We start from the raw sequence: 25353 nt of genomic DNA, 5'->3' as shown, positions 1-25353 counted from the left end.
AGCCTCCATTTCCTCATCTGGGAAACGGTTGCTGTTGTCTAGTTGCTAAGCTGTATCTGACTCTTTCGCAGCCCCGAGGACTATAGCCTGCCAGACTCCTCTGTCCATGGGATTTCCCAGGCAAGAGTACTGGAGTGGGGGCTTCTTTGGTGACTCAGTGGTAAAGAATCCACCTGCTAATGCAAGAGACAGGGGTTTGATCCCTGATCCGGGAAGATTCCACATGCCGCAGAGCAACTAAGCCCAGGTGCCACAACTACTGAGCCTGGGCTCTAGAGTCCAGCAGCCCCAACTGCTGAGCCCACACGCTGCAGCTACTGAAGCTCGTGCATGCCTAGAACCTGTGCTCCACAACAAGAGAAGCCACCGCAGTGAGAAGCCTCTGCACCCTAACTAGAGCTTAGCCCTGCTCACCGCAACTAGAGAAAGCCCATGCAGCAATGAAGACCCAGCACAACCAAAAATAAACTAATTAAAAAAAAAAAGAATACTGGACTGGATTGTCATTTCCTTCTCTAGGGGATCAAACCTGAGTCTCCTGCACTGTAGGCAGATTCTTTACCAGTAAGTCACCGGGGAAGCCCCCTTCTGGAAACTTAGGGAATCATTAAGACACACCTCTCATGCTTGTTGAGTGCATTAGATAAGATGATGTATGGAAAAGATCTTAGCGCTCACCTGGGCACAGAGTAAGTACTCAATTAACACAAGCCCTTATTCCTTCCCAGTTCTTGTATGACTACAGGGTTCTCCCACACTTGGAGTTCTGAAAGCTCCCACTTCTGGTAAGGGTGGTGCACCATGCTTGTGGGAAGACGAGGGATCAAAGCAGAAGAAAAGGGAGTCAAACAGAATTACTGTCTAACAGGGATGTGTGCTGTTGCCCTTTATTGGTTTTACATACGAGTTAGTTTACGAATACTTTCAGGAGCATGTAAGTGTGAAATTGGAAAGCGTCACTGCAGGACTGCCACGAGTCACTGCACTGGCAATATAAAAGGCGAGGAGGGCGGGGGACACGGTGGGCTGGGAAGAGCGAGAAAAGGAGGGAGGCGGGGAAAAACAGAAGGTGAGCCCCAGAAGGTACAGAAGGACAAAAAGACATGGGGCTGGGGAGCAAACTGGCTTTTAAGTTCAAAGCACATTCATGCAGGCTGATGGCTGAACACACACTTGACTTTTTCAACATGCCCCCCACTCTCCCACCTCTGTGCTTTCTTTCACTCCAGCTGTTTCCTACATGTGATTTCCCATTCCCCGCCACAGACACTGCTCGAGGCTCGCCGAGCTTTCAGGCTAAGCTCAAATTTTATTTTCTTTCAGGAGAAATTATAAAGTGTTCCATGGTTAATAAGAATACAGACTCTGGGTCAGCAAGACCTGCTTTGGAATTGAGTTTGGCTGAACTTGAGGCAAGTTTCTTCACCTCTAGAAACCTTAGCTTTCCAATCTGTGAAATGTAGATCTGTAGTCACAACCTCATAGGGTTACAATAAATAATAAATGATAATGTACAGAAAGGCTAAACCATCTGCTCAATAAATGTCAGCTGCTATTATTTTCTCAATCTCCCACATTTTAGTCCCACTTCCTCCACACCTATTACATTGAACCAGAATTACTGACAACCATGGAACCATGCTTTTACCTCTAAATCCTCAAAAAGAGCCTCGTCTTCTACATAACATAAAATAGATGTGGCATAAATATCATGTGAATTGAATGTAATGACTATCACAGTCTCTGATTATGGACTGTTTCAAGAAGAAAAAACATCCCAAGCAATTGGCTACAGGTGACCAGATGACCATGGGTAGGTTCCTGATCTCGTCTGGGATGAGAGTGAGGCTCTCCAGGAAACCATTCTGTGGCAGAGACATATCAGCTCCCATAATAATAAGAACAAGAAACAACCAACAGGTACTGAGGTCTTACTACATCCTAAACAAGCACTTATTACTTCTAAGTGCTTTACCCCAAATAAATCAGCTAATCCTCAAAACAACTCCATGGAAAAGGGGCAATTCTCACCACCATTTCACAGAGGAGGAAACTTAAGAATGACCAGCTGTCCTGGTTTGCCAGGATCTGAGGGGGTTCCTGGGATGTAAGATTTTCAGTGCAAAACCCAGAAAAGTCCCAGGGACTCTAGGGTGAGTGCTTAACGCTGAAGCACTACAGATGTTATACAAATGTCCCAAGGTCAATGAGTGGCCGAACCAGGATGACAAATCCAGGACCCCCATCACCTCTACTGCAGACACAAAGGCGAAAATGAATCCATTGAGGCAACAAATTAGCCAGGTCATAAAGTGGACTCTCCACCGGGCTTCCCAGCACAGAGTCTGACACGAGTGCACATTCAAATGACCGTCCCAATCCTATTCTAGCCATGCACTGCCCAGAGCTAGTCATGTGACTCTCAGGCAAACTGTTATCCTCCCTGGGCCTCAGACACTTTCACCTTCAAGATGAAGAAAGGGGTCTAACTCAGGGATGGCAAATAACAGGCACCCTTTGCCCACGGCAGGAGAAAGTAAATGATCAGACTACTCTTTCCCACTCCACCCAAACCTGGGCCACAGAGTCCTTCTCAACCCAACAGAGTGGGTATCACAGCCCATTTGTAGCTGATTTTTAGCATGATTTCCTAAGCCAACATCTTTATCTTCATCATCTATTGACACTCAACCAACCAGCTTCCCAGGAGTCACTCTGGTCTCTTAGGATCCGGCTCTCAGACTGACAAGGACAGCAGACAGATGGCCACAGGATGACAATAGAAGGGACAGACTCCACTTCTGGGCACGCCCTGTCCAGCCCTGTGTTACGGACACCTCACCATGGTACAGCACCGTAGACAAGGGCAGGGACTCAGGAGAAACCACCTGGCCTTGGCATCCTGGCTTATTGACTACATACAAGCAGTGTGACCTTGGGCAAGTTACCTAAGCTGATTCTCCATTTCCTCAACTACATAATAAGGATTATAAGACTACCTGCCTCATAGGATTATAAGGATTCAACTAGTTAATATATGTAAAATGCCTAGCACACAATAAGCAGTAGATGTGTTAGTATTATTAGAATCCTCAAAATCACCCTCCAAGGTGGATATTATTATTTAACAGATGAAGGAACTGAGGTTCAGAGGGATTACGTTGCCCAAGGTCACATGGCTAGTTAAGCAGCAAAGCCGGATTCAAATGCTGATTTCTAAGGCTTTGCTCTGCCACACTGCATCTCTGTAAACACTTGATGGTGAAATAAATAATTCTTGACTGTCAGCAGGGCCTTGCCTGGATTCCTAGGGCTGCACCCGCACCCCCAGCACCTGCTTGTTCTCTCCTGGCTGGCTCTGGAATACCCCTGCTTTTACCCCGGCCCATCCACACCACCGGCCAAGGGAGCATTGATGCCAACAGGTCTGGGCATCGGCCAACAGAAAACCAGAACCCAGACTGCAGAGTCTCCAGCTCCTGGGAAACAGGGGAGAGAAGCTTCACCATTTTGATTATTGGTCTTTTCCAATCTGTCAAGCAAATTCTGCCATTTTATAGATCTCTGTCTTTCAGGGAATTGAGTAGACACAGATTGGAGAAAATGGGTTAAAGGGATTAAGCACCCAGCTACCTACGCTGTGTCTTATCTACCTCACTCCCCTGGGGAGTCTCCTAAACATATGTATCTCTTTGTCTTAACAATAATCACACCTATTCACAAAAATATCAATTCCAGATAGCACTAAAAAAGTTGCTATAGCTAATGTATTTCTGGCCATGCTATTATGTCCAACAAGGGTGAGCTGGTGGTGTCGTATTTCTAGTTCATTCCATCCAGTGCTTTTTTTTTGGCCAAGCCGTGCAGCTCACAGAATCTTAGTTCCCTGACCAGGGATCAAACCCATACCCCTTGAAATGAAGTGTAATGTCTTAACCACTAGACTGCCAAGGAAGTCCCAATGCGCCTTGCTGGGAAAGTGCTTACCCCAAAGATGGGGCTTGGGGAGTCTCTGACACTCATAAGAGACCAGAAATTGGTTTGGTTCCTGCTTCTGCCCAGGTCACCGCTGGGTGCTGAGCTTGCAGCAAGTGACGAGGAACCGGGTAGCTCTCGCAGCTGGTGACTCCACAGGACGCGATGTGCAGAGTGCCGCACTGTGTCAGATGTTTAGCTCTCTGCCCACATTTTAGAACCAGGTCGATGGCTCCTAACCCTCCTCCTCACTTTACACACAGGAAAGGCAGGAAGAAAGTGGGTTGGAAAAACAGATTCGTGTCTTCCTCTGAAGTCTTGCTCTCACTGCTCATGAGATCAGGTCAGCTCCATCCAAATGGAAGACTCTTCGTGTTCTCAACGGTTCCTTCTTTTGCAGAACTGGTACACTCACGCCTTTTGAAAGGCAGGCAACCTCCTGGCCCGGAGCTTGGCTCTCTCTGCTCTCCTACCAAGGGAGAATGCCAGAGTCATCTGGCAAGGGGAAGGGTCCAACCAAGTAAGTGTTTTCACCTCTAAAATCTGCTCTGGATGTGTGTCCAAGAGGTGAGAGCAGATAAAAGCAAACAGCCAGGGAAGAGCTGAAGGAGAAAGGTGTGAATGCTAAATCTGATTTTAACAGAAGAGGTCGGGAAAGGACAGCAAAAGGTATTAGGTAGGAAAGCTGGCTTAGAATCCAAAAGATCTGGACTTAGCCTCTCAGTATGGGACCTTGAAGAAGTTACCGAACCATTTTCTGTGACTAATGGAACCTGCTTCCTCCTCTGTAAACTGGTTGATAACAATGATGTGCTCCCTCCAAGACTGTTACAAAGCTTCAACAAGAGGATGCAGGTGAAGGGCACAGCGCTGGGAGCCGGAGCCATGCTTACTGACCAGTCTGCCTCACTCTACCCATCATTTTACACTAACACTGCTCGACAGCTACCATTCACGGAGCACTTACCAGGCATGGTGCTGATCTCTGGGTTTCAAAGTAAGCCTTGGATTGATTTTGTTTCAGTACTCTTCAACAGATTACTGCCACGATTAAGTGAGAAAACACCTCCTACGGAGGGTTCAGTCTAGTGCCTGATACTCTATGTAGAGTACTCAGGTAAAAGGCAGATACTAACATCAGGGGCAGGCCACATTCGCCTTGGTAACGAACAGGAGAGTGAGCTGGTGGACCTGAGTCTGAACCACACCCTCTGCTGCCAGCTCACATCCCTGGTCCACAGCCCCTAGCCCACACCGGAAACTCGGCTCTTCTACAACTAAGGAAGGACCCATACACCTGAAGAGCTTGAAGGCTAAGGTGATTACAATAGAGGAAACTTGTCGGGCTAGCAGGGCAAGGAGAGATAACTGAAAGTCTACGGAGCTCACGGACGCTGTCTCTTGGTTTAGATGCTGGTTCCATGTACGTGCTCACACTGAGAAAACAACTTCTACAATTAAGATTTGTGCACTTTTCTATATGACTGTTGCAGTGGTTCAGTTGCTAAGTCATGTCTGACTCTGCGTCTCCATGGACTACAGCACGTCAGGTCTCTCTGCTCTACTATCACTCGGAGTTTGCTCGAGTTCATGTCCACTGAGTCGGTGATGCCATCCAACCATCTCTTCCTCTGCCACCCCGTTCTCCTTGAGCCTTCAATCTTTCCCAGCATCGGGGTCATTTCCAATGAGTTCTATGAATGTTACGATAACAATAAAAAATTATTCAGATTGTGACTGCCCTTCTCCATTATCCCAAGTGTGGAGCAGCCCTTCCCAATGGGTGTTACAAGCACAACTGGGCTGTGAGCGCACGAGCCCCCAGGGGCAGAAAGCGACCTCACCACGTTACCGCCCCCCCACCACCGGGGAGCTGTAGAAACACCATCTTTTTTGGTGAGATTGGCAAGTACTGCTCTCGAGTTCTCAATGAACAGCATCCTCCCCATCAGACCAGTTTACCTTAAGGCCTTTCCTACCTTAGGTCAACTGTATTCACTCCATTTTTAATCAGGTTCTTCGATCCTTTCTGACCAGAAGACAGCTTAGCTGGCTACACTTAAGGGTCGACAACCGTAGACTGGCTCTTTACAGACCTGGGAGTTCATCTTGACATCACGCATATCTAACCCTTCAGCAAGCTAATGTCTAGGAGGTCCCTCCCTCTTCTCCAACTTTCTTCCCCCATGACCACTGAAGGGGAAACCTAAAATAAATTTTAATCATTTAGGCAATCAATGGATGTCACACAGATTACGTGCTGGTTTTCTCTTTGAAAGTTTATTGTCATTTAAAGAAAAAAAAATAAAACCCTCTACTTGTTACATTCACCTCTCAGAACATTTAATGTACCAGTTAATGATGTTATTGTATTAAAAAAAAGCCCACCAACTGCTTGAAATGGCTATAAGTTATTATTATTTTTTGCCATGTTCTGGTATTAAAGTGGTTTAAACTCTTTGAGAAAAAAATGGTGTAACATTAAGTACCAAGATTTCAAATTCCCAGATTAGAAACAAGGTTTTTTTATCAGGAGGAATTTTAGTAAAAATTCAAGGGTAAAAGAAAATGCTAATAGAAAATAAAAAACAAAAATATTGTAAAAAATAGAATCCCCCTCCCCACCCCCCACCCAGTCAAGTTAGGTTAAAAAAAAAACATTGCAACCAAACCCATTCTATCCCACCCCCCATATTTCTCTTAGAAAAGACACCCAATCCTAAACACAGGGTCTCATACACCAATACAAGTAGCTTGATTTGCAGATCAGCTTCTGGGATCTTCTACTGGCCCCAGTTAGAATTTCTTTAAAATAAAAACTTAGGTAGTTAGACTTCTATAAATACTGGTATCCAAATCAAGGAAAATATCCTGGCTTTGGTATGGCTACAGAAATCTGGAAACTGTTCAAGAGGACACTGGCTTAAAGAGGGAGGTGAGGGAGACACACAACTCCTAGGTGGAGGTAAAATAAATATTAGGACACCCCCGCAGCAAACACTGCAGGTAACACTTGAGACTGATGCCTCGAACAAAACACGTGTACAGGTTCTTGATCAGGATCACACACATACAGCTTCTTGAACACAGTAACACACACACAGGTTCTTGATCAGATAGATTAACATATGTATAGGTTATTGATTGGAATTGTCTGGACCAAACTTTACCCAAGTACCACTTGCAGGAAATAGCTTGAATCTGGGAATTTATCTGGTGCCCTGATGAGATAAAGGCCTTTTGGAAGAAGAATAACCACCTGGGCTAAAAGCCAGGCCCCTCTTATTCTAGGAAGCTCAGAATCTGTTTTTTCCTTGTCTTGTTTGACTTTGCCCATCATAAAAGCACCTCTATCTCCTAGCAAGGGGGGTCTTCCCTCCCTGGTCACCAACCATAGGGGTCTATCTGAGGGGCAGAACTGCTGACTCTTCATCTCTGGAGTGACTCAATAAAAAGCCAATCTGCCAGGATCAGGAACATAATTTACTGTGCCATGTCCCAAGTGGACGACATGGTTTCCCCCATTCTCACTACATCATAACTGTTAAGGGTTGTGGGGATACTGAGGAGAAGGTAGCAGTGTGGTGGAGTCCATGCTGAAGTGTGGCCTCAAACATCCTCCAATTTACAGAAGAGAAAAGGATAAAGTGTCTGGTCTTCAAATCACTATCTTTTCATGAAAGCACAAAGGAACCACCAGGCAAGGCCAGAAAACAAGGTGAGCTGCTGCTGCTCCAAAGCTGAAAAATTGTTATCAATACAATTCTTACCACCACCACTCCCCCAAAGAAACTCTAGAGCAGTGGTAGGAAGACAAGACAATCATTAAAAAAAAAAAAAAATTTTTTAAACCATGTTTGATGGCAGCACACACAAAATACATCTAAATAAACTTCCAGCACAGTGTGCAAGGGGATAACAAAGAGCTTCCTGGCATTACGGGAGGTGACACACCACAGCGGAAATTCCGCCAAGAGAGGGCCGCCCTTACAGCAAAGGTTGCCAAGAAAAAACAAAAGGTGAAGGCCCTGTTTAGTGCAGATCTGGTTCGCTATTGTAAAAATCACTGTGGGAGGCTGGAAGGCAGTAAAGAAACTCAGAACGCCCAGGCAACTTCTGATAAATGACGTCATTTATCCTGTTTTCTAAATGAGACTCCAACACCAGAAGAAAATGACAGAAAAACTGGATTATAAATTAAAACGCAAATGTACCTGTACAAGCCTTTACTCTCGGTCACTAAGGTTTGGTCTCTGTTGAAGCCAGGACTCTGGAGAAGGTAATCTACTTGTCCTCACAGCTCCGCAACCTACTTTGGGACATGTGTATCAAGAGATAACACGAAGACAATCACTTGAGACCAAGGGAATTGCTTACAAAGGTTTCCTAGGATGCATCACGTCTACTGATTGCTCAGAGAGGCTAACACTTGACCCAAATACTTTAACATCTTAAGATGGCAACAAGAATATTAAAGCAAACAATCAGCCAGTAAGTCATCTGTCCAATTTGGAGAGTGAAGGAACGTGAGCAGGGCAGGCTGTTTCATCAGGATTCATTTAGGGAGAGGGTAGGTTTAATGGCAGTCACAGCCTTCGTCTCCAACCTGGGCCAGAGCTCCTGGGAGCTGACAAGATCTCATGGTTTGGAATGGCCAAGGTGAAACACTGGCATCAGCAACAAGAGTGTGATCCGAGTTAGGGCGTACAGATCACTGATGACTCCACTATCTATCTCACCTCCCCACAGACAACCCAATCATCAGCTGGCAGCAGGGACCACCTCATCTACTTGGGAGCAGGAGACAGCAGTGAACTACACACTAAAATTTCTGAAATGATCACTTCGTGTTCCAGACTGAGCTAGAATAAATCTGTGTGAATAAACCACTTGCCTTAAACAACATTTGAAATATGGTACCTCCAGTACTTTATAAATATGAAACACTCTCCTTGCCCCGGCCCCGTTTACTGAAGTGCACGTTGTCTCCCACGCAAATTTTCCTGTCTTTCAGACAGTGGAACGGATGGCACACACAGACGTAACACAAGACATTCATTTCTCCACGAAGGCTGAGTCCGGAGAATGACTCTCCTTCTGCTAGGATCTCTGCCCCAAGCTTCTGGGGAAGCAGCAAACTGCGCTCGACAAGGAAGGGACCTACGTGATCCACTGATTGGATTCAAAAGGTGAAAACGCATTGCAGAAGGTACCCCTTCCTGCTCCTCGCCATGGAAGACAGACCTACAGATAATAGAGAGAACTGTCCCTTCAAATCAGAGGCGGCTTTAAAAGAGAAAAAAAAAAAAAAAAAGACAAAGCATAAGCAAAAAAAAAAGAAAATTGGTAAAGCCAACTCCCAATGCTCCAGAGAGTACAACAGTCTCAGGGTGACGGATGACTGGAAGAAGTCGACGCAGGGAAAGAATGATGCAAGGCGGGATGGAGCTGGCCACCAGAATGCCTTGCAGAATCCACCATAGTGTTCTCCATCTGCCAAGGCCAAGGAGCCATTCCCAAGTTAAAAATTTTCTATTAAGAAAACAAAACAAAACCAAAAAACATTCCAGAAAAGGGGTCGAGGGAAGAAGAATACTGGAGAACATCAAGCCGCTGACCTCCGGCGGATCACAAAGAGCCCACGCTGAAGCTGGCCCAAGTAAATCCTCATCTTGGTGCTGTCGCTTGTCTTCCTCACCCAGATCTGTGGGGGAGAAGGAAGAGAAACAGGATGAGAGGCCAGTACTGAGGGACACATGTTTCAGAGCACAGGGATGTCTGCATGAACTAGGTGCCAGCACAGAGCTGGCAACCTCTTCCTGTCAACCCAAGAGGCCTTCACAGGCACCTCCTTGACCTCTGGCCTCCACTGCAGACAGCAGGCATCCGCCCTTGAACTCATTTCTTCCAGTCATCTCTTTTACAACTTTTGAGTACAAAAATAGAAAGCAGTTATCTGGAGTTTCTTTGTCATTTCTGCCTCCATCTTAAGGACTCTTTCTGGTTTGGTTTGATTACAGCATTAGCAATATTAAGACACACATATTGATAAACAAACTCCTAATCAAATAGGAAAATATTTTCCTTGCCCCAAGGGACTTTCATGTTACAGCCTTCCAGAACTCTAGTTTCCTGGCAATTATGGCTAATGGTCATAACAAGAAAGGATAGAAAACTTAACAACAACAACAAAAATGCCTGTAAGTGAGTGAATGTCCAATTAGGATGCTGAGAAGGCAAAATTAGCTTAAGACAGTCCTTCTCTCCTGATCGTATCATTCTCCCACAGATTCGATCAGACATCTGGCACTGGACAGGGCAGGTGTAGTCTTCTACAGAACTGAAAAAGAACTCTTCCAGCAGGCGGCCTGCCAGAGCTGCCAAGGGCACTCAGTACATAGCATCCTGCAGCCAGGGAGGGGAAGGAGGGCTCCCCCTCCATCACCCACCTCACCTGAGGGAGGAATTCCTGGGGGCCAGGCACTGCGATGACCAAGCTGAGCTCCTTCATTCTCAGAAAAACCCTCAGAAGTAAGTACTGGCATCATCCCTGCATTACAGAAGAGCAAGGCCGAGTCCACCTGTCTGATGGAAACCCTGCACACAACATCAAGGCCCTCTGCTCTTCCTCACTAAACCACAGCGCCTGACTCTTGTTCTCACCCGTTCTCTCAACCACGTACCTAACATGCAATCAGAAGGAGATAGAAGTGTAACATAAGTCTTTTAAAGATCTGCATCTCACCATATATGCAAGTGCAAGTTCACAGATCTCTCTCCTCTTTCCCCCATTCACTTTTCAGGTTTTAAAAAAGCTATTCAAAAAAGTCGCTCAGTCACGTTCAACTCCTTGCAACCCTACAGACTATAGCCGGCCAGGCTCCTCAGTCCATGGAATTTTCCAGGCAAGTATACTGGAGTGGGTAGCCATTCCCTTCTCTAGGGGATCTTCCTGACTCAGGGATCGAACCCAGGTCTCCTGCATTGCAGATAGATTCTTTACCATCTGATCCACCAGGGAGTGGGGGTTGGGGGGGGGGGGACAACACACAGACTATTTTCAGTTTCACCTCAATTTCCTTACTGTGATTATTTAACAACACAAAGACTTTAGTCAAGTACACTGGTTTAAACATAAAGACCTCACATGAAGCCAAGCTTCTAAAGGACCTTGTAGAACCATTTTAAACTGAAAACTGACTCCAAGGAGGGCTGAAATAGCAGGCAGTCACCAACATGCTCAGACCTATGACCCACGCACCAAATCTGCCCACGGTCAAGTTATGCAGCGGCCAAGTAGCTTCAGTGTCACTTAGGATTTGACCTAAAAAAATGAGCTGAAATATTTCCAAGAATTGAGAAGTTTCCCCATTGCCAGAGTTGCAAGGCTCCGATGCACTGAGGCTTCTCCCCCCTCCAGGAGACGTCTCAGTCTCACTGTTCCCTTGTCAGACCTCGCTGATACTCTCTCAAAGGGTGACAATCTTCAAAAGAAAAAGCAAAAACCTAACTTGCATTTCTATTTTCCTGAAAAGTCCTGAGGTGTCACAGCACAGGTTCTGAAGTTAGGTTCAGGTACCAGGAAGTCACACACGCCTTGTACAGTGGCCCATAGGGCCAGGCACATGTGCTCTACTGTGAAACTGCAAAGCCTACTGCCAGGAGACAGTAGGCTTCTGAGGTGCCCTGTGCTGACTTGGCTTGGGATGACACACAGATCCCAAGCCTACAGAAAAATGACATTCATTTATCTGGTAGGCTCTCCGTAACTACTAAGTAAACAATCATTCTGCAAACTAGTCACATTGGAGGGCATTTTCAACTCAGGAGGCTGGGAAAATAGAATAGGCTTAAGTTATTTCATAATCCAGCTTCATTAGATTTACTGTGCACTGGCACGAATAAGTTGGAGGGTAGACACATAAAAATCAATTTCTTTGCAGACATTTGTAGACTGATAAAAGATCAAGCCAAACCAGCTATTAAAGTTTTAAACTGTTTTTTGACTACTAACAATACCCAGTTACACACTGCTGACACCCTGCTAATGAAGGGCCAGCAGGAGAGCTCACAGGCCAGTCCCATCGTCCTAGAGTATGACCCTCTGAGCTGACTTTCAACCAGCCCCCATCCTACAAGAGTAACTGGAGGAGACCAGTCCCTGAAGATATGAGTCTACCATCTCCTTGCTCAGAAGCACAGCAGGACATGCAGGATTCGAGAGACAGCAGGCGAGGAATGGCGTGTGGGTCAGATTAGACCACCACCCATTTACTGAGCACTTACTGTGTGCCAGGTGTCTTGTTAGATCCTCAGAGCGAGAAACAAATCTGAGTACCCATGAGAGCTCGAGAGAGAGAACAACAAAGACGAGATGGCTCCACAGCAAGTCCCACCCTCAGTGGATTGCTTCCTTAAAAAGTGGCATGGTTTGAACGTGCAGAGAGCGAACCGACTTGCCTTGTGTTCCTTCCTGCAGTCTATCTGAGTGCTGCCCAACTCAACTACTCTGTAGGAAGTCCACAATCACAAGGAATATACAAACCCGCATATACTGTAGTCATACAGAGGAAGAGATTTTCAAGAGCAATATGTGCAATTTCTGCCTGAAAGTGCTATCTTTCGAATCTAACCCACATACAATATAGTGATTCCACTGTACTTTCTTGGTGGTGCTTGCACTGCAGGTTTGCCCCATTTTGCATTCCTAAAGGGTGAGGGAGTTCAGTCCTTACTTCGTTGGCTCCGACAGAGCTGATCACACAGCTCAGTTTCTGGTTGTCCTTTGACTCCAGATAGATGGCCTGGCTCTTATGGTACCTGTCAGAAACAAGACATACACTTATTTTTTTAACCACTTTTTTGAGATGTGATTGACATGTGAAATGTGGTATATATTCAATGTACACAAATCAGTGAGTTTGAGCATAAGTACATACCCATGAAGTCATCACCACCAGTCATAAACATCTGTCTCCTCCCAAAGTTTCCTCCCACCCTCTTTATTATAACTATAGTTTTGTAGCTTTTTTTTTTTTTGAGTAAGAATATTTAACATAAGGGCTTCCCTTGTGGTTAGGCTGGTAAAGAATCCACCTGCAATGTGGGAGACCTGGGTTCGATCCCTGGGTTGGGAAGATACCCTGGGAAAGGCTACCCACTTCAGTATTCTGAGCTGGAGAATTCCATGGACTGTATAGTCGACGGGGTTGCAAAGAGTCAGACACAACTGAGCAACTTTCACTTCACTTTCACTTTACCCTCTTAAAAATTTTAAGTAAGTAAGTACTGGCACAAATTTAAGAAAGTAATAAAGAAATGAAGAAAAGGAGGGAAGACAAAAAAAATACCACAACAAAAAATATAATTAAAGGAGTCTTAATTTATATTTGAGGAACAGCCTGGATTTCAGGTTTAATTTCAATGCTTCCATCCTTAGATTAGACAACCTCCTAATCTTCCAAGTCTAAAATCTACATTCTTGGTCCCACTGCAGAATAGAAAAGGGGGCCAAGGAAAGGCCTGGAAAACCAACTCTGTTTTAGTTTTTTATTTAAGACTATGTGACCAGTTCACTAGTGGAGCTGATGGAATTCCAGCTGAGCTATTTCAAATCCTGAAAGATGATGCTATTAAAGTGTTGCACTCAATGTCAGTAAATATGGAAACTCAGCAGTGGCCACAGGACTAGAAAAGGTCAGTTTTTATTCCAATCCCAAAGAAAGGAAATGTCAAAGAATGCTCAAACTACTGCACAATTGTACTCATCTCACACACTAGTAAAGTAATGCTCAAAATTCTCCAAGCCAGGCTTCAGCAATACGTGAACTGTGAACTTTCAGATGTTCAAGCTGGTTTTAGAAAAGGCAAGGGAACCAGAGACCAAACTGCCCACATCCGCTGGATCATTGAAAAAGCAACAGAGTTCCAGAAAAACATCTATTTGTGCTTTATTGACTATGCCAAAGCCTTTGACTGTGTGGATCGCAATAAAGACTGGAAAATTCTGAAAGACTGGAGAATACCAGACCACCTGACCTGCCTCTTGAGAAACCTGTATGCAGGTCAGGAAGCAACAGTTAGAACTGGACATGGAACAACAGACTGGTTCCAAATAGGAAAAGGAGTACATCAAGGCTGTATACCGTCACCCTGCTTATTTAACTTATATGCAGAGTACATCATGACAAACACTGGGCTGGATGAAGCACAAGCTGGAAATCAAGATTGCTGGGAAGAATATCAATAACCTCAGATATGCAGATGACACCACCCTTATGGCAGAAAGTGAAGAAGTAAAGAGCCTCTTGATGAAATTGAAAGAGGAGAGTAAAAAAGTTGGCTTAAAGATCAACATTCAGAAAACTAAGATCATGGCATCTGGTCCCATCACTTCATGGCAAATAGATGGGGAAACATTGGAAACAGTGGCTGACTTTATTTTTGGGGGTTCCAAAATCACTGCAGATGGTGATTGCAGCCATGAAATTAAAAGACGCTTGCTCCTTGGAAGGAAAGTCATGACCAATCTAGAGAGCATATTGAAAAGCAGAGAGATTACTTTGCCAACAAAGGTCCATTTAGTCAAGGCTATGATTTTTCCAGTAGTCATGTATGGATGTGAGAGTTGGACTATGAAGAAAGCTGAGTGCCTAAGAATTGATGCCTTTGAACTGTGGTGTTGGAGAAGACTCTTTAGAGTCCCTTGAACAGCAAGGAGATCCAACCAGTCCATCCTAAAGGAGATCAGTCCTGGGTGTTCACTGGAAGAACTGACGTTGAAGTTGAAACACCAATACTTTGGCCACCTGATGCAAAGAGCTGACTCATTTGAATAAGACCCTGATGCTGGGAAAGACTGAGGGCAGGAGGAGAAGGGATGACAGAGGATGAGAGGGTTGGATGGCATCACCGACTCAGTGGACATGAGTTTGGGTTGGCTTCGGGAGTTGGTGATGGACAGGAAGGCCTGGCATGCTGTGGTTCATGGGGTCGCAAAGAGTCGGACACGACTGAGCGACTGAACAGAACTGACCCAGTTCAAAAAGTAAATTATACCCCTAAAAAAAAAAAAAAAAAAAAAAAAGTAAATTATAATTTTTCAAGTAAAACTTATGTCCCCACTCTCTATCTCCATCCCCAAAACACTGAGGAGTGAGGGTGGACAAAATGAATAGACGGGCTTGAACACACTGTTCCATTATTTTCTATTTTTTCAGATAACAAGTAGAAAATAAGTAAATTTGGCCTGCCTTTTTCAACAAGACAACAGGCCAAATTCAGCTCTTATTCTGATTGCTCATTCAACAAATACTCATTAGCCACTCACTGTATCACTGGCCACCCTGGAGGGTGGAGGCAGACAGCCAACAAGGCCACAGGGTCTCTGCTGTCAGGAGCTTTGAATATAGTGGCAGTGACTATTAAATACTCATACCTGCCAAGTCTAACTCAAGTGAAGTTCTGAGCATTAGACTTGGACCGAAAGGTACCTAACTTTGCTCTGGTCAGTTGGGAGAACGGACGGAGAAAAGACCAGACTCTCCCCCTTTCAGTCTCTGCATCTATTCTCTTGGCCTGTAGTGCAGGACCATTTTCACTTTCTTCTACAAGTTCAGGGACAAGGCCAAGGATGAAAGTGAGGAAACCAGGGCCAAAGCACAAATGAGTCAAAAACAGCTGCCACAAGGGGAAGAAGCAGCTGCTGTGTGAGAGCTAGAAACATCAGCAGAGGTGCTGCTGGCAACTCTGGCCTGGGCCAGTCCAGTACAGTCAAGAATGTAACCTCTGATTCATTCTGGCTGCGCAGAGTTGACTTAACAGACCCACCAACTCATGTAGCTTCCACCAAAATGCATCTCCCGGCAAAGCATTGCCATCTTACCACGATTTCTGCTGGGGAAGAAGACAGACTCTGTTTTGCTGGTACAAAGAAATAATCCACTGCCAGGAAATCACAGCTAAGGAGGCACTTCACGCCCACAGGGCTTCCCTGTGGCTCAGCTCGTAAAGAATCTGCCTGCAGTGTGGGAGGCCTGGGTTCCATCCCTGGGCTGGGTTGATCCCCTGGAGAAGGGAACGGCTACCCACTGCAGTATTCCGGCCTGGAGAATTCCAAGGACTGTATAGTCCATGCGGCTGCAAAGAGCTGGACACAACTGAGCGACTTTCACTTTCACTTCACGCCCAAATGGGCTTTTCTCAATCAAGGTTCTAAGCACTCTTTAACCTGCTACTTAGCTGAAAACTCAAGTTTCCAAGTCAATTTATTTCTTGAGAACACTATTAAAAGAAATAGAATCATAGATTCAATTAGAACAGCAACACTGGTTTAGACTCAGCTTTAAAGTTGCTTTTGGCCAGGGATTAGCTGGTAAACTGGGTCAGGGGACCTCCATAATGCTAAATATGTTAACAATACAGCACATGAGGAAAGGGTGAACTGGTTCACGGCAAAACTCAAACCTGAGTTTTCCTCCCACATCTAAGCCAACCATCCTGTGTAAATGGTAAAGTTGTGAGTAATGGTTAGAATAAAAACAAAAGGGGAGAATATTCACAGCTACTCTATGGGGATTATGAGTTATTAAAGAGATAAAAAACACAAAACAACAAGCAACTAGCCTCAAATCATCCTGATACTACTTTCAAAATACTTTAATAAAGAAAGGTCATGGGTGGGTGTGGTATAGAAATATATAACTAGTGTGAAATGTGCTCAATATACTGCTAAGTCAAGAAAAAAGCTTCATCCATTATGTCCCTGAGCGCATAATACAACATAATGTGTGTTACCTGTGTATCATATACACAGAATAAAACCAGGTAAGCTTATATATTAAAATGTCTATTAAATATATATTAAAATTTCACCAAAATATAAGACAAAAACCTCAGAAAAGAATGATATTTCTTTCATCACATGGTTTTCTTCTTTTCAGAATAAATAGGTAAAAAAGTGTGAAAGCATTAGTCACTCAGTCATATCCGACTCTTTGCAATCCCATGGACTGTAGCCCACCAGGCTCCTCTGTCCATGGAATTCTCCAGGCAAGAATACTGGAGTGGGTTGCCATTTTCTTCTCCAGGGGATCTTCCCGACCCAGGGATCGAACCTGAGTCTCTTGCATTGTGGGCAGATTCTTTACTGTCTGAACCACCAGGGAAGCCCCATTACTTGTATTAAAAAGCATACTGTACTTTCTTATGAGCCACAATACTGGAAAACACCAAAGTAACCAAAAAATGGTAAGAAGAAAACTTAATGTCACAAATTATGTCTTAATATCTGTTAAAGACAGTTCTGGGAGAGAGTCACAACAGCTGTCCTGGAGAGGCACTGTCTCTTCCTTCCGATCCACTCAGCATCCAAATGCCAACACACCAGCCCGGCTTTAAGGCAGATATCAGGAGTAAATGCAATCTGGTCTGGTAAGCCTGGGAAGCGGTCTAGCACTTACATAACTGGCCACCTCTCAAACCTGCCTGCTCTGGGGTCTCTGAACCATGGCGGCTTGACTGCCCACCACTGCTCACATGCTCCCCTGCCTACCGTATGCTCCACAGCAGAGCTGGCCAGCACTGTTTCCCAAATGAGCGGACTCCCAAGTCCTTCTGAAGCAGAGGCTCTGAGACCTCTGGGAGGTTCTCTCGCGACACAAAGTGGTCTTGAGGAACCATTATCCCTGGATATCAAATCTACTAATTACCCAAATTCTCTGGGAAAAAACAAATCCTCAGAAATTAAAGTGCTCATACATAGTGGGTGGTGGGAGGGGTAAGTTTTCAAGATGAAATCAAAAAGTGTATAGCAACCTTACCATACAAATTTATTTGCTAATTCTAAATACTAATAAAATAATAGTGGAAAATTCAAAATATGTTCAAAGAATGTTAAAAAAAGCAACAAAAATTGAGTTAAATTAGCAAAAGTGTATCCTTTTTTTTTTTTTAAACCAATTAAGTTGTTTGATAAGCTACAACTCATCTCTGCTGAAAAAATATTTTAAATATCCTCAGAGAACAAGCCCCAAACGTCAAATTGACCTTATTACTAATGGAAATTCTGACCTGGGGGAATCGTTACAATTAAGTCCTTCAAGTTTTGCCTCTACTATTAAACCCAATGAACTAGAACCACCACTACTATTATTGAAGAAAGCAATTCCTTTAGAAGGTGGGTCAAAAAGTGGGGCAGAGAAGGGGTAGAATTAATTTAATTTTGTATCCTCCTGGGAATCTTGATATTGTTTTATTTCTCCCAAAAAATGAATGCCATGTTACAACCACAGGATTGCAAGGAGTCCCAATTCCAGCTGTAAAGAGGCGCTGCTGGGGAGGTGGCGGTGGGTGGGAGGCTCAAGAGGGAGGGGATAAACGCACACTTACAGCTGATACAAGGTGCTGTACAGCAGAAATCACAACACTGTAAAGCAATTATTCTCCAATTAAAAGTGAAAAAGAGTCACTGTTTTGAGTTATTAATAACAGCCAGGCCAGAGGGTTATATCCACCCATGCAAGTGGGTGATCTCACTGGATTCACTTCAGCAGCCCCAGATTTAAAGTGAGGAGAGAAAATAAAGTCCACCGGCACAGGCACCTTAAAATCTCAGCTACTTTCACAGTGCTTTCTAAGGAGGGTCATTAGTACAAATCAAAACATGAGGAAAACCTCCAGCAGGACATAAAATATCTTAAAAGCTGTGTACCCAGAGGCAAGGGCAGACGCTCATCTTCCCTTGCCTGATAAATGAGCGTTCAGGCCAAGATGGGCAGCCCAAATCACACTCATTGTGCTCAAGTCATTTAAAACTCAATGAAATGTGTTTTGCCAGAAATACTGTTTCACCAAAATACTTCACGCCACCGGCAAGAGCAGAAAGCAATTCAGCTGACCTCTCAGCCACAGGCCAGGCCTACTGAGAAAGAAGGAAGAAAAAGAGAACCTCCGAACTGACAAGGACACAGAACCAAACATCAGGAGCCTGATGAGACGTGAGAGGCCGGTCCTGCACTGGGGTGTGCCAGCCAGGATTCTGGCAAACACACCTTCCAGATTCAGCAGAAAGGGAGGGGCCCTCTCTCAGCAGATGTGACGTGAACTCTGACCAGCAGGGCCACAGAAGAGGAACACAGAGAATGCAGAAAACAACAGTCATCATACTTAACAACAGAGTAAGCAACCTGAAAGTCACTTCAGTGACTTTCAGGTTGCTTACTCTGTTGTTATCAGAAGCTCCCGGACACTTGACAGATCTCTGCTGGCACTGGGAGAAAGACAGTGAAATTCCTTCCAAACGCTTAGGTGGTTGGACACATCCCACTTAACCACGGTCTACACTGTGAAACCCCCATCACTGTGGATCCTTTCTTTAGAAAAACAAAGAATTTTATTTTACTGCGTTTTCATATCTCGTAAATCTGAGGACTAAGCCGTAGGAGGAGGAAGACAGAAAGCGACGCAATGACAAAATGAACATCATCTGAAATATTACAGGGCTTTAGGACTCACAGATTCGTAAAGATGTTAGTGATAAATCTCATCATCTTTGAAGACGGTTCTTATGTGTGCGCTTGATCTTTAAAGGTTATTTGGTTTTCATTATTAGAAACATTTTTCATCTTATTTTGCCCCTTGATGTGTTGAGTTGTCGGGGCCTGCCATCTAGTGGTGCTTGTGTTCTGACAAGCAACCCTAGAAAACAACACAGCTGGCCTTTTAGAAGGACACCGAACAATCAAATGACAGGGGCAGAAGTCACCAAGATCAGGCTGACAGACAGATCCCGCCTTCCTCCTCTCCTGCGTTAACTCACTGTAACCTCATAGGCGGAACTGCTGTACTTCAGGCACCACGAGGTCTCTGAGCAGTTTTACCAACTTCAGACATTTAACACTGGGGCTTTTTTTTTTAAAGAAACCTCAAAACATTCAAAATAATAACTAATTTTAGAATTTTGGTTTAAATACTGAAACTCAAAACATTATATAACCATTATAAATGGCAATTACAGAGACCCTACAATAACCCAGAGAAACATTCTCCTTACAAACAGGTAGAAAGGCAGAAGGAAGACGTGTCCGCTGTGACTTAACCTGAGAAACAGTGTGCCTACGTGTGGGCAATGAATAAGAGGAGGAACTGAGAATTTAAAGAAAGGATGGCAGGGTCCAGCTGACTTGACATCTAGCAGATAACCAGTCACAGAGCACACAGTAGGAAACCTTTACAAAAAGAGCAAATGCATGAATAAGGTTTTTCATATTGTTTTGCTAGTTCCTTCCCAATGACCACAATGGTGGCCTGAAGGTTTCAAACCGTCTTCAATCTAAATTAGTAATGTTTTAGGCTACACCTCTTCCAAGTACTTTCCCTGGAACACTAGGGCTGCAGGATGTGGTGTGCAAAAGGGTCCATGCATGCTCAGTCACTGACTCATGTCCTACTTTTTGCGACCCCACCAGGCTCCTCTGTCCATAGGATTTCCCAGGCAAGAAGACTACAGTGGGTCACCATTTCCTCCTCCAGGGTATCTTCCCAACCCAGGGATTGAACCCACATCTCCTGCACTGGCAGGCAGATTCTTTACCACTGAGCCACCAGGACGGCCTGTGTAAAAGGGTACCTTGTCAGATAAGCAGTACTGAGTAACATCTCATCAATTCAGTGTACATTAGCGTTATCAGAAGACCCGGAGTGCTGCAATGATGAAACCCACTGATCTTAGTTAACACAGCCACTGCCCACACTCACCTGACCACAGAATCTTTTCTTCCACAGAACCCCTATTAACTTCAGCATGCAGAGGGCACAGTTAAGGGGAGGAAGAGGGGGACATAAACCCTGACCCCAGTCTACAGGGGCACCACAGAAGATGTAAGCCTGCAGGTTCTAGTATGGTGGCAGCAGCATGACCAGAAGAACATGTTTTGGGGAACACTGCCTTCAGAGATCTAACAAGCAGCATCAATCCAAGACTCCCCACACACTTCTTAATGTCCCTCCACCTCTAGTTAAGCAGCAGCCATGCTCTGAAATAATAACTAGAGACAGCCCTGGCCATCTTTCCAAACGGTTCTTTCAAGATACTAATGAGTAACCTATATTCACATAGAACTTACCATCTTTTATCGTAGTACAGTTTGCCGTCTTCTATCCGAGCTTCAAATCTCTGGGCTGGAGACTCCGCAGGGGTGGTGGGCAAGTGTTCGGGAGAGGACGGGGATGCTGGAGGAACCAAAGGGATATTCCCACGACTAAGCGTGTCACAAGCATGCGAGGCCATCCACTAACATGCTTTAAGTGAAACGCTATTTATAAGGGGGCAACAGTCATGATCCTCAAGTTCTTACCATTGCAATAAATGGAAATTCAACAAAATTCTTGAACATCTTCAAAGCAACTCTGTGAGCAGGCAAGGCAGATTAACCTCCTCACGGAAGAGAAACTGAAACCTGAGGCTCAGGCAGGCTAAAGACGTGCCCAGGGTGACTGAGAGTAGGACTAAAATACCACTGATGATCAGAAGCTCCAATAGGCACGAACTAGAAAAACCTCGTTAAATTTATAAAAATTAAATCATGTCTAGAAATATTTATTAAGATATAGAGCAGGTTATTGGGGTATGTATCGAGTCAAGCTAATAGAGCTGATAACTAAAATGGGTTCAAATCATCTAAATTCACACACTTACTCACAAACCCACCCCACCAGGCCTTCAAACACTCAGGACCTCGCTCCGGACCATGGTGGCTTTCAGGAGGGAATTATTCAGAGTGGGAAGAATCTTGTTTCCTTTCATAAGAATCGCCTCATGGAGGGATGTGTAAGTAATCGCCATGTTTAAAAACAACAGCGAAAAATGCCCTGCCAGTCCAGAGTTCTATTTTGCAGGCTAGCAAAGACCCTTAAGTGCTGCTCTGAAGGAAGCACCCTAAACATTGGGCCTGTCTCTTCTATAAGTTGGGACAGGGAGCAGCCCGAAAGGCCCTTAGGAGAACCAGCCTGTGAAAGCCACAGGATAAGCATGCCTCGTGCTGAACTCTACCAACTGACCAACACTGAAACATCCTCTGATCTCATTTTCAGAAATGGATCTGTGCTGACATCTTATGCCTAATGCCTACAAAGAAAAGGAAAGGATCATAAGTCTTTTTTACAATAAATCCTAAGGAAAAGACAATGGTACCTTTAACATAGCAGGGTTAAAAATAAAAATCAGGGGAGGATGAACTTAAAGGTCCCCTTTGGTTTTCATGATGACTGCTCTTAGGTAAATGATGAATGTTTTATTTTTGAAAACCATGACAACTCCTTGTCAGGGATTCACATGCTTTTCCAACAATACAATAAAAAGGCTGCACAAATGCCTGTAACATCGTGCACTTACCTGGTCTCTTGGGTGACTTCAGCTGTAGGAAGAACAACAAAAAATCTTAGAGAAAATCATTTCAGATGCAACTCAAGGTGTCAAAGGTATCACAGTGATTTCATAAGCAACATGTGAACAAAATAAACCCTAAGCTTTCAAATAAATAAAAAAAAAATCACACTGTACCTTATTTAACGTTCTCAGATCCTCCATGATCTGCTCATCTGTTAACAAATAGTTGAGCTGGGGTACTGAGAGTTAAAGGAATATGTCTAAAAAGGACAGTTTCCAAGCAAACAGAATTCAACAAGACGCTGCCAGCGTTTGAGAATCTACCAAGTGAGAGGAAGTTCCACCATGTTCCTATAGTTTACCTCTCGGAGCTTTCTGATCCTCCTACTCAACGTGGTGGAGTCAGGTATTTAAGAGTCCAAATTCCCCCATCTTACAAATGTCTATGCTAAGAAGGTGAAATGAGACTCCACAGGTAACTACAGTAACAGTGAGAGCCCAGGGTACAGGAAGAAACTTCACCTGCCACTTGTGAAGTGCTTTTGTCCCGAAGATCCGAGACTTCCACACACATACATAATCTTGCCTAGCAGCTTCAATTCTTCCCAATTCTTCCCAAATCTTCAATTCTTCCCAATTCTTCAATTCTTCAGGTCCTTCAAGATGAAGGGACCTGAAGTCATGCCCTATCCTCTTGGCAGATAAATAAGAAAACCATTCTGTACAAATGGCTACTTATCATCTCCTCAAGAAATGGAAACAACAATCCCCCCCATCATGTGTCCCCTTTCCATTCTTATGATGAGAGGGGTTTCTTAATGTCTGACTATAACTCTTTTTTAATTGAACAGCAGTTTGCAATCCACTGTTTGGGGGATATAGGTGACTGAAGTAAAAGAGGCAGTTACTGTCCTCATTTGCTAAGTGGAAAAATAAAGGGCACATGAAATTTTCAGCTGTCCCAAATCTCCAAGTGAGTGTAAAAGGAGCCCAGAGTCTCTTTCCAAATGACTGCTCTCTGCGATTCGCTCCCACTCAAAGCAGAAACGACAGGACTCCGATCATAAAACGGCCACCCTCTATATGTGCTTTCCAACCTAATGTGATAATTCCTGTAGGACAAAGGCCATGTTCAATCTATCAGAAGGAAAAGCAAAGGATTCAGTGGTCTAAAGGAAAAGGTGTGATGAAGGGTTGATGTGAGTGGATATCAGGAGCAGGTTTCCTCCTCTTGTCTGGGATGGGGACAGGATCATTCGGTCGCCTCCGCAACTTTCTGGTCATGATGGGTTTCACTTCCATGGAATCTACGGCAAGAATGGAACAGGTAAAGCTATCCAACTGCCACCTGAAGTCAGCAAGAGTCCACAGTAGGACTGTCAGCCCCTGAGCCACCCCACCAGAATTGTTTCATGAGGGACATCCAGTTCACGCACGGCCTGGGTCAGACGCCGATGACTTCTGAGGGGCCTGTGCTCAGGAGACTCTGAAGGCTGACCCAAGCACACATCCCCCTCAGAAACGGCAGCCCCCCTGAAGCTTCCCACTGCAGCTGTGGCTGCTTCGCTCCGACTCCCTGGAAACTAGGCGTTTTCCTCTTCCTTCTCTCTCAAATCAGGAGGCTACAGAGCAGTAGGTTACTTAGGATTGGAAGGAACTTCTGGGTTGTCTCAGCTAATTCCCACCCTTCCCACAGACAGCGAGTAAACCAAAGCCCAGTGGTGTAATAGGTTCTTGAGAGGCCTCTGGCCTCAGTCTCAACATTTTTACATGAGATTTACAAATCTCAACTACTATTATTTTATTTTGCAACCTTTTTTAACGACTCGACTATCCAGACTGATACCCTGAAGGCTCCTGGTAAAGGTCTAGTTTCCTCCTCCTCGACTTCTCTTGACTGGCTGTCATGGTGGCCACCTCCCCTCACACACAGTCTCTCCCCACGGTCCCTCCCCCTCTCCTGGTTTGCATCCTTGGGCTCCGCTTTGCTGGCCTGCTCCTTAGATGCAGGTGAGCTCTGAGGTCTTGTCAGTTCTCGCTCCAGCTCCACCCACCCTGTCGCACAGCACCCCACACCACCATTCTTCTCCAGGTTCCGAGTGAACCACTTCTTCCCTGAGATTCACCCCGAGACCATCTCCTCCACCACCCACCCTCCCCAGTCAGAGCCAACTGTCACCTGTGACTTTCTTCACCCACACATCAGACCCAGATAATGACAGTCCTGCCCTTTCACTGGGCTTCCCAGGGGGTACCAGTGGTAAAGGATCCACCTGCCAATGCAGGAGACTTAAGAGACTTAAGAGCTGCGGGTTGGGAAGATCCCCTGGAGGAGGGTGTGGCAACCCACTCCACTATTCTTGCCTGGAGAATCCCATGGACAGAGGAGCCTGGTGGGCTACAGTCCGTGCGGTCCCAAAGAGTCAGACACAACTAAACCAACTTAGCACTCACACATGCTGCCTTTTCGCTACCTCTCAACTCCATCCCCTCCTCATACCCTCGCCTCTGTCAAACGGCTCTTCCTCAGACACAAACTCGACATCATTCAGCACGTCACTCTTCTCAGGAAACATACCAATGCCTTGCTTTGGTTACAGAATAAAGGCCATGCCGGCTTCCCTGGTGGGTCAGATGGTAAAGCGTCTGCCTGCAATGCGAGAGACCCAGGTTCAATCCCTGGGTCGGGAAGATCCCCTGGAGAAGGAAATGGCAACCCACTCCAGTACTCCTGCCTGAAAAATTCCATGGACTGAGGAGCCTGGTGGGCTACAGTCCATGGGGTCGCAGAGAGTCGGACACGACTGGGCGACTGCACTTCACTTCTCCCGTCTGGTCCCGCCCCTTCTCCTCCCTGCACAAGGTCTCTGTGCGAGCTCTGCAGCTCTTCTGTCACCCACAGGCCCCTGACTGTTTGTGCCTTCAGCCTCTGTGTGCTGTCCCTTGCCCAGCCTCCTCTTTTCTGCCAGGAAACTCCTACACACAACCACCTC

General features: G+C 45.1%; 1 protein-coding gene across 3 annotated transcripts in view; it reads right to left on the bottom strand.

The window, feature by feature from the left end:
- Nucleotides 1–25353, bottom strand: part of SUDS3 (SDS3 homolog, SIN3A corepressor complex component) — a 151153-nt gene that overhangs the window by 108465 nt on the left and 17335 nt on the right. For 2 of the 3 annotated variants that reach the window (XM_065904311.1, XM_065904312.1), the window contains exons 7-12: nucleotides 23572–23667; nucleotides 22535–22596; nucleotides 22367–22388; nucleotides 21099–21204; nucleotides 12711–12795; nucleotides 9594–9679 (exon numbers count right to left, since the gene is read on the bottom strand). In XM_065904311.1, the coding sequence (XP_065760383.1) occupies nucleotides 9594–9679; nucleotides 12711–12795; nucleotides 21099–21204; nucleotides 22367–22388; nucleotides 22535–22596; nucleotides 23572–23667 (457 nt within the window). Of the gene's footprint in view, nucleotides 1–8663; nucleotides 9680–12710; nucleotides 12796–21098; nucleotides 21205–22366; nucleotides 22389–22534; nucleotides 22597–23571; nucleotides 23668–25353 lie in introns of those variants that run through there. The other variant, XM_065904313.1, reaches the window with a different exon arrangement.

Source organism: Muntiacus reevesi, chromosome 13 (genome assembly GCF_963930625.1).
Source record: "Muntiacus reevesi chromosome 13, mMunRee1.1, whole genome shotgun sequence".
NCBI lineage: Eukaryota > Metazoa > Chordata > Mammalia > Artiodactyla > Cervidae > Muntiacus > Muntiacus reevesi.
This window is presented reverse-complemented; position numbering and strand designations above follow the sequence as displayed.